Genomic DNA, 8643 nt, shown 5'->3' with positions numbered 1-8643 from the left:
TGGATGGAGGAGGAAGAGGAGGTTCATATAAGGAAACCGTGGCTCCCTAGGAGGTTGTGTGAGCAGAACAGGGATGGTAATTGCCATTTCAGCACAGGTCTTTCTCCAAGAGCTCTTGGAATACCTTAGAATAGCTCAACTGCCACTCCCAAGTCCTCATGGTTAGGGTGGGTGAGAATATTTGCTACTTGATTTCACGTCTAGTGGAAAGTCAAGTTTATAAGCTCCTTTAGGGTGGGAAGCTTTGTTAGTTTTGTGCATTGCTGTTTTCCAAAGATGTAGACCAGTGCCTGGAACAGAACAGGCTCTCAGTAAGTGTCTGTTGGGTGAGTAGGCAAGGCTATCGTAGTATCCAGCAACTTTCAAATGCTGTGGCTCAGACATGGGAAAACCTAATTTACATGCTGCTTTGGTCCCGGCTCACAGACAAGATTAATGCCATCATAACCAGAACACGGCCATAGATACAACTCTTTACACAAGACACCTATTATTTGCTTAGCAGCAAGCAAAAGTATTTTGGGGGTCAGCTGTTAGTTTCAATTACTGTTAACAACTGAAAGATAAACTGTGTGGCCTGGGTACAGGTCAGTTTCCTCAAGAAACAAAGGTGGCAAGAATGTAAAATATTTCAACTGGTGGTTGTCAACCAGGGGTGATTTTGTCCCCCAAGGACATTCGGCAAACTGTGGAGACATTTTTTTTTAATTGTGGTAAAATAAAGATGACATACAATTTATCATTTTTAAGTGTCCAATTCAGGTTATTGAGAATATTCACATTGCTGTGCAACCAATCATCTCCAGAACTGTCATCTTGAAAAACTGAAACTCTCTACCTATGAAACAAGTCTTCTTTCTCCCCTGCCAGTTCTTGGCGGTCACCACACTACTTTCTGCCTCTATGAATTCGACTATTCCAGGTATTCGATATCAGTGGAATTATATAGCATTTGCTCTTTTTGTGTCTGGCTTATTTCACTTAGCATAATGTCTTCAAGGTTCATACATGTTTTGGCATGTGTCCCAATTTCCTTCCTTTTTAAAGGCTCAGTAATATTCCACAGCATGCAGAGACCATATTTTATTTATCCACTCATCCACTGATTGACATTTCAGTTGCTGCCACCTTTTAGCTATTGTGAATAATGTCATTATGAACTTGGCAAATACTAATAACTTTTGAGATCCTGCTTTCAACTCTTTGGGGTATATGTAATCATAAGTAGAGTTGCTGAATCATATGGTAATCCTCTTTTTAATTTTTTCAGGAAATGCCATACTGTTTTCTACAGGGGATGCACCAATTTACAATCCCACCAATGGTGCACAAAGGTTCCGATTTCCTCAAGTTCTCACTCACACTTGTTTTTTTGACAGTAGCACCCTAATGGATGTGAGGTATGGAGATATTTTTGATTGCCACAACTCAAGGGGAGGGGTCCTACTGGCATCGAGTGGGGAGAGGGCACGATACTCCTGCACATTCTGCCATGCACCAGGCAGTCTTCTGCTGCAAAGGATGAACTGGCCCAAAATGTCGAAAGTGCTGAGGTGGAGCAATCCTGATTTACACCATCAGGTTCATCTTTCCCAGGCAGCCTCCTCCCCTGACACGTGCCGCCTCTCTCCTTTGCCTTCAAAGGCAAAGATTTCCCAAAACCGAGAAAGCAAAGGAGGACGGAGAAACACAGCACCATTTCTTTTATTCATATTTTATTGGAAGTTTACAAATGTATTACAGACATCAGTAAAACATCATATCCATTTTACAGGGCATGGATCTCAAGCGAAGTGTTCACAACAGTCTCTGGCAGAGCCCACACCAAAGGCCTGTCGCAGGCCTTCTTAACAAAGAGCTTGACACTCGACACACGACACAGACTCTGGCCTGCCTCGCTATCTCAGGCCCTCTGAGGTTTTGTTTATGCACTTGGAATTAAAGCAGGAGATGGGTAAAGCAAATCTGTACAGGAAAGAATGTGTTCAAGAGAGGAGAAACTGCCAGTCTTAATTTGCTAAGGCAGATGGAGGACTCGTAGGCCTTAGGATGTTAAGTCAGGATCTGTGCTTTAGAGACAAATGTGGAAATCAATTAGATTGGCTTGAGAACAGAACTTCCTGGTGAGTAACTCTCTGAAAAATTTAGAAATGCTTGGTCGGAGTGAGCTATTGAACATCAATGGTCAAATGCCCACTAGGGTGAACAGATGTCTCAGAAAACTCTCAGGATAGAGCAGGACAATTTTTTTTCTATCCTATGGATTCATCGTATCTAAATCACAGAAACACTTTCCTAATACTACGTGACTTCCCCTCCTCCTTTTTATCCCCCTTGGGGAAAGTTGGTTTCGTCAGCAGGAAGTAAGCTCATAAAGTAGTATAGCTCCCATAAGTGAGTCATGTTTTATGGGAGTCTAGCATTGACTGGGTGACTCTTATGAGAAAATGGAAAAGGAATCCAATTCTTTCTTGATCCGAACCTTGATGACTGCTTCCAAGTGGTGCAAACAAGCTCTGGTGTGTGCCGAGGCCCTAGGGGCACCAACCCCTGGCGGCAAGGCAAGCTCTCTTCACTTCCACTTTTCTTGGGCTTCAAGAAACGTACCTCAAAAGGCGGCAATGTGAAACTGCCTTCCCAACCGGCAGAGGAGGCTTGTTGAGTCCTACACCCGGAATGCTGTCCTTAGAGCCCACTTTAAGGCCTTGAAGGTGTTAAACAGCTGCTAATAGCAACTCTTCTGGCAGGAAATACTCAGATAACTGGTTCCACTTTCCTTTGTCACAGATAGGTCCTCCTTCTTGGGTGTTAGCATCTGGTTTCTTTTAGACAGAAAGATACAAGGAGCATTTCTCCTTGGAATTTAAATATCTGTGTTATTTCTTATTAGAGGTAGGATTAGATAAAGAAGATGGACTCTTATGTGACCTCTGCAAAAGGACGGACAGAAGGCTGCCTATCATTGGCCATGAGAAGGGAAAAGAAGGCCAAAGAGATTTGTCTTCAGTCAGCCTAAAGACATCAACCTTCTTTAGCATCCACAATACAGGGGCATAGGAAGTGGAGTCTCACAATTATTTACGGATGATGCTTCCTAAATGGCTGGTGTACTGTTTTGGGCCATTGGCAAAAGAGCCCAGGGTGGAAAGGTAAGTAAGAATCGGTTACAAATAAGATCTGTTGTCAGACAAGTAAGATCAGTTCTGATCAACTGGTTCTGGCTGGTCAGTGTCACGAAGATTTTTGAGGTTGCATATGTGTACACTGGGAGAGTATACGGTGACACACTGGCCAAGCAAATGGTACGCAGATGCCATCTCTGGCCCCACCCGCACTCAACAATGGCTAGTGGCACCCAAAAAGCAGAAAGCTGCGGCAGGAGGAGAAGGAAATACAATCTTGTTGTAGGGCAGGGGCATCCTACAGAAGAGGGCAAAGAGGATGAGAAAAACCTGCCTCCAGGTCCCATGTTAGGAATACAAAAGAGAACAAGGCGAATGTGAGAAGAAGGTGTCAACCAACACTGGGAATTCTGCCCCTTTGAACACATGCAAAACCAGGAAGCAGGGTTCTGACTTCACTCACCTCATTCCCCTTCACACTTGACAGAGATCCCAGAACTATATGATGGAAGGAAGGTACTGGAATGCCATGCTCAATGCCACCGGTCTGCTAAGAAACCTGTTCACAGTATCCAGGGTGGTGAGTATCGGCAGGGCCATTCAGGAAGCTGTCAGTGACTCTGCTCCCACTTCTTGGCAAAGAGCCAGTTCTGTTGCCACTGAATTGAGCAGCACTAGGAAATGAAGCAAACTCCAAAATTGTAGTTTTAACCAAAAGACAAGGAAAGGACTGGCATGAGAGAGGTAGAAACAAACAAACAACCCCCAAGGCATTAGAGAAAAGAGGAAATTGGGAAAATATTACTTTTCTAAGAAAAGTCTATTGAAGATGAAATGATGATCAAAGAAGGAGTGAGTAGAGGCCCCAGTCACAGAGAATCTTGACCAAAAAGAGTCATGGTTATGACGGAGGAATCAGGCAAGGACCCTGCGTTCTTACCTCAGAAAAGAATGCACTGAATTTTTGTGCAAGGGATTCTGCTACATGGAAGTTATCACTTACAGGGCTCCCAATACAGTGATATCCTGCTCTCTGCAGGGCGTTCACCGGGAGGGTCCATCATCATTGGGTCAATGGCAACAGAGTCCACGGTGGGATTTAGCCCTCCTCCAGGCCATCTCTGTAAGGTGCCTGGCTACGTGTAGGCTGGGGAGAAGTCACCCACACTGGCGGGAAGGAAGGAAGGGCTCTTCCTTGTACAGACGGACCCTGGGGCTTGTATCTCATTATATCTCAGGCTCTGAGCAGTTCAGCAGTTGGGTGCCTCCTGGGAAGCTACACCTGAAATTGCTTATTCCTCCCACCCTTTTGGGTGCTGGGTATGCGTCATTTCTAGGCCACCTTTTTTTCTCTGCTGATGGTGGTTAAACCTCATCTGGGGGATATAAGAGGTAGTCTAAAAAGGATAGAGATAGAAAGCAACGTATACTAAGAGAATTTCTTTCACTGGATTCCAGGCCACAGAGGACAGACGTTACTTTCAGCTGTTTGCTAAGGTAAGTGATCTATACTTTTTTCCTCTCTTTCTTTTCCCAAAATGCCTCTTTATCAATCAAAGAACTCAGAACTTCAAATTGGACTCGCCCGATTTCTACCAGAAACCTGCTACTTTAGTAGCATGGTGTTGAACAGTATTTCTTAATCAGTTTGCCAAGCAGTGTACAAACTTACTATACAAACGTAATAGAGTTAATTCTCCGGAGGCTTGGATAATTAATGAAGCATTTAGATATGAAGATAGCATGCGGAAAACAGCCACAACCAACATTTGCATTGCTTCTTTAAAAAAATCAGTGACAATGTCAAATGTCATATTAATACCTGAAAAGCAAATTATTTTTTAATACATCCTGAATGGAGTGCCATTTCCACACCCTTTACAGCCTTCCTTTCCCCAGACCCATTTGGGATGGTGTCTGAAAAGCCACTTTTCACAATTCTCTCCATAGAAAATACTAGAAAATATTAACTACTATACTGAAAAGAGGCCACGCTCACCTCACCATGGCAGATGACCACTGAGATACACCGTGTACTACATCGACAGGACGTCTCACTAAAGGTGGGTCCTCTGATGGATTATTTCAACTGCCACAATCTATTAAGGGGAGGAGGAGAATGGAAGAAAAGCAAGTGCTTCGTTTTCAGTTGAAGCAAGGCAGGAAGTTTTATGTCACTATAAACAATACAACCGTTGAATGTCTTCTTTCAGCAAAGTCACTTTTGAGCCCATTTTCTCTCTGACCAACAGTCCCCAAAGTTCAACATGGAAATCTCCCTTTCAATGACATTTGGTTTTCAAGGTCATTACACTGAACTCTGATGAACTGCTCCACCTTCCCAGGTAACCCAGATACTCTGGTTATGGTATGTGTTAAACTGGATTCTTTCTACAAGCACTGGGGGCTGTTAAAGGTGGTTGTAATTCTCCTCTACCTCATTTCTGGTTCTTCTTTGTGCTGACCTGCTTTTAGATTCCCCTTCAGCTTCTACGCTCGGTCTGCTTTCTGTTTTCAAATTACCTTGTTCCTTCTCCATGCATGACATACGATCTAGAACACACCGTCATTCCCAGAGCCCTTCAGAACCTTTCTGTCCCTAAACTCCTAATGCTTAAGTTCGTTTGCAGTGAGGACAACTGGTTGTCAGGCTAAGGCAGCTGTTCCATCTGCCTGGGTAAAGGGAAGCAGGAAATACAAATCCAGGAAACATGAGCACCAGAAAATAATGCCACATTCAAAACGACATCATGCTGACATCACACAACGGCACCACACACAGTCACTTATTTTCCCCAAGGCATCAATAATAAGCAACTTCAATGTTCCCGGGAGGGATGGCATTTCTCACGGAACTTCACTCACAACGGTAAGTTTCTCTAATTGGCAAAAGTTACGTTTGCAATTTGTAAAAATTACTATCGCTTTGTAGAGAATAAATTCTACGGAGGGTGGGATCAGACTTAAGGACGGCTCCTTAAGACAGAATGGAGCATAAAATGCTTTGGGTAGAATAGTTGATTTTTTTTTTTTAAGCCACAAAAAGCCAAATTGAATAAACTCTTTTGAAAAGGGTCTCACTGACATGTAACAAATTTGTATAGAAAAAAGAAAAAAAAAAAAAGGTGGTCCAGGACCACCTTTGACTACTACTCAAAGACGATGCCTGGTGTGCATGCAAGTCTCCACTGAGTCCTACGATATAGAAATTCCTTTGATATTACAAAATACAAAAATATTTTATCAGAACTCTCATTTACATTGCATTTACAATGGACATGTAAATAACTTAGTCTTGGGTCCTGGCTAATAAACAAATTACTTACTGGAAAGAGGGTCCTAGAAGTAAGAGAACCAGAGAAGTTAAAAGCAAGCAGAAAACAATTTGCCATCTTGAGAGGGGCAACTCAACACAGACCGATTGCCGGAAAGAAGGTGGCCAACCGGTCCTCCACCGAGTCTACCGCGTCTCCCAAGTGGAATGTGCAAATACTACTCAACATGCCAAGAACTGTGCTACCTACTGAGTCAGTCCGTAACCTCGCCTCCATCAACTGAGAGTCACTTCTCTCTTCTCCACCAGTAACCACTCCACAAAGCGCTTTAAAATTCAAAACAGTGCAAGTTTCTGAGTTTACATTCTTAGCTCCCATCTTCCCCCATTCCCTGACTCCAATCCTATTAAGAAATGATACAATTTTTGCTTTTTTGTCTTTTCCTGCTGTGCAACTGTCCCCTGCCACCTAACGTGGAAGACTTGGGGAGGCCGTAGGAGCTGTATTTGTGCAGCAGCTCGTCGCTCGTGACATAGCGGAGGCGGGCTGGCTGGGGGATCGGTTCTCCTAGGAAATAGCCCTCGCTGTCAGACTCCGAAGAGGAGGAGCAGGTGGAACACCAATCATACTCTGCGAAGTAGGGTCCCCATCGCTCCCCAAAGGCATTCTGCAAAGCCAGGTCCGACACAGTCCTGGGGCACTGGCCGTACAGGTCCCTCCGGGACCCCTGGCCCAGGCTCTCCTGGAAGCTCCGCTGGCGCATGAATTGGTCATAGTCCTCCCTGGCTCTCAGCGGGGGCCTTTCTTTCAACCGCGAGATGGCCTCGCGCTCGCTGGCCAGGTGCAGGGCGTTGTCCGAGCGGGAGCGGCGGGAGCGCCTGGACCGGTGCGGTCGGAAGCGGCGGTTGTCGTCCCGGGAAGTCGTTCTTCTCCGCGTGCGTTCGCTCATGGGCTGGATCCTCATGCCCTCCTGGCCCGGCAGCTTGCTGCCCGCCATGCCCCCATCAAAATCGAAGCTCTGATGCATCCTTCCGTGGGACTGCAGGTCTCTGTACCCAATGGGGCTGCTGAGCTGGTGGAGGTTTCCCTCCATCTCCTGGTACTGCTGGGCAGAGAGCAGGCTGCGCACCGACTCGGCGCTGCGGAACTGCATGGAGGAGTTAAGCGTGCCCATGTTGCTCAGCTTCTCAGAGACGTTCATTCCGGAGTCTTTGCTCAGGTCGGGCATGGAAAACCGCGATAGGTGCTCCTGGCGCTTGGCACCACCATCCGCAGAGAGACCTGGGGGAGAGAGAGAGAAGACGACCACGGAGGTCAATACGGACGTATGGTCACTGCTGGTCACCCGAACCATCGTCTACCCAGGGTCGCCACCAACAGCTGTGCAGTTGTGCACTGCACACAGACTCTCAGAAAGGATGCAGGAGGGCTCTTCCCACTCCACTCTGGGACCCTGGGGCAGTGACCACCAGGGGCACCTGGTTAAAATGCATCCAAAGAGACACACTTTACTAGTTACTAATTCCTACCATGGCTGATCAAAGTTAGTAATGTGCATATTATGCATGATGTTTCCTCTGTTTAGAATTTCACTTTACAAAGTCCTTCAATTACTCTTTTCATCTAATAATGCACTATAAGCTCCACAGGACAGACAGGAGGAACCTGACCTATAGAGGCTATGCCACGCCCAAGCAGGTCCTGGCAGCCCTGTGCCTAGAATCCAGCCCTCTGGCCCTGGACCCATTCGCTTCCCAGTCAGTATCCAGCAGCTTCCTGCTCTGCCTGCTGGCCCTAAGTTCAAATGCCTTGAATAGTAAATGGCTCCCTGGGTGGAGATAGAGGGATATTTACTCTCTCACACTGTCTAGTCAATGACTGCTCTAGGACTCCTAACAGACAGACGTGTGAGTTGGACTCTGGGACATTCCTTCTTCCCAGGGAAAGCCCTTTTAAAACAAAGCAGTGGCCCTGATGCTAACAGTGGGGAACTCTAGCAATCGACACTCACTCCCCAACTGCCTCACTGGCCTCAATGAGACGAAAACCATTTCGAAGGTAGTCGGAAATCCGTGACTTCAGTAACTTCTATTTTGCCCACCCTAAAGCAGCACTCTCTTAAGAATGGACTAAGCAGCAAAATCTCAGCATTTTCCATTCATAATTTATTGAAAGGATCAGCAATTTTGCTGCTTCTGGTAGCAAAGAATGTATCTTTGGATCGCAGTGGCCCATTAGGAGTATTC

The 8643-nt window shown here is 45.7% G+C and overlaps 1 protein-coding gene across 6 annotated transcripts in view; it reads right to left on the bottom strand.

The window, feature by feature from the left end:
* Positions 1–1688: 1688 nt before the first annotated feature.
* Positions 1689–8643, bottom strand: part of PRICKLE2 (prickle planar cell polarity protein 2) — a 303043-nt gene continuing 296088 nt past the window's right edge. For all 6 annotated transcript variants that reach the window (XM_036877995.2, XM_057507903.1, XM_036877997.2 and 3 more), the window contains one exon: positions 1689–7678. In XM_036877995.2, coding sequence (XP_036733890.1) covers positions 6804–7678 — 875 coding nt within the window. In that variant the 3' untranslated portion in view covers positions 1689–6803. The remainder of the gene's footprint in view (positions 7679–8643) is intronic.

This window comes from Manis pentadactyla, chromosome 1, assembly GCF_030020395.1.
Source record: "Manis pentadactyla isolate mManPen7 chromosome 1, mManPen7.hap1, whole genome shotgun sequence".
NCBI lineage: Eukaryota > Metazoa > Chordata > Mammalia > Pholidota > Manidae > Manis > Manis pentadactyla.
This window is presented reverse-complemented; position numbering and strand designations above follow the sequence as displayed.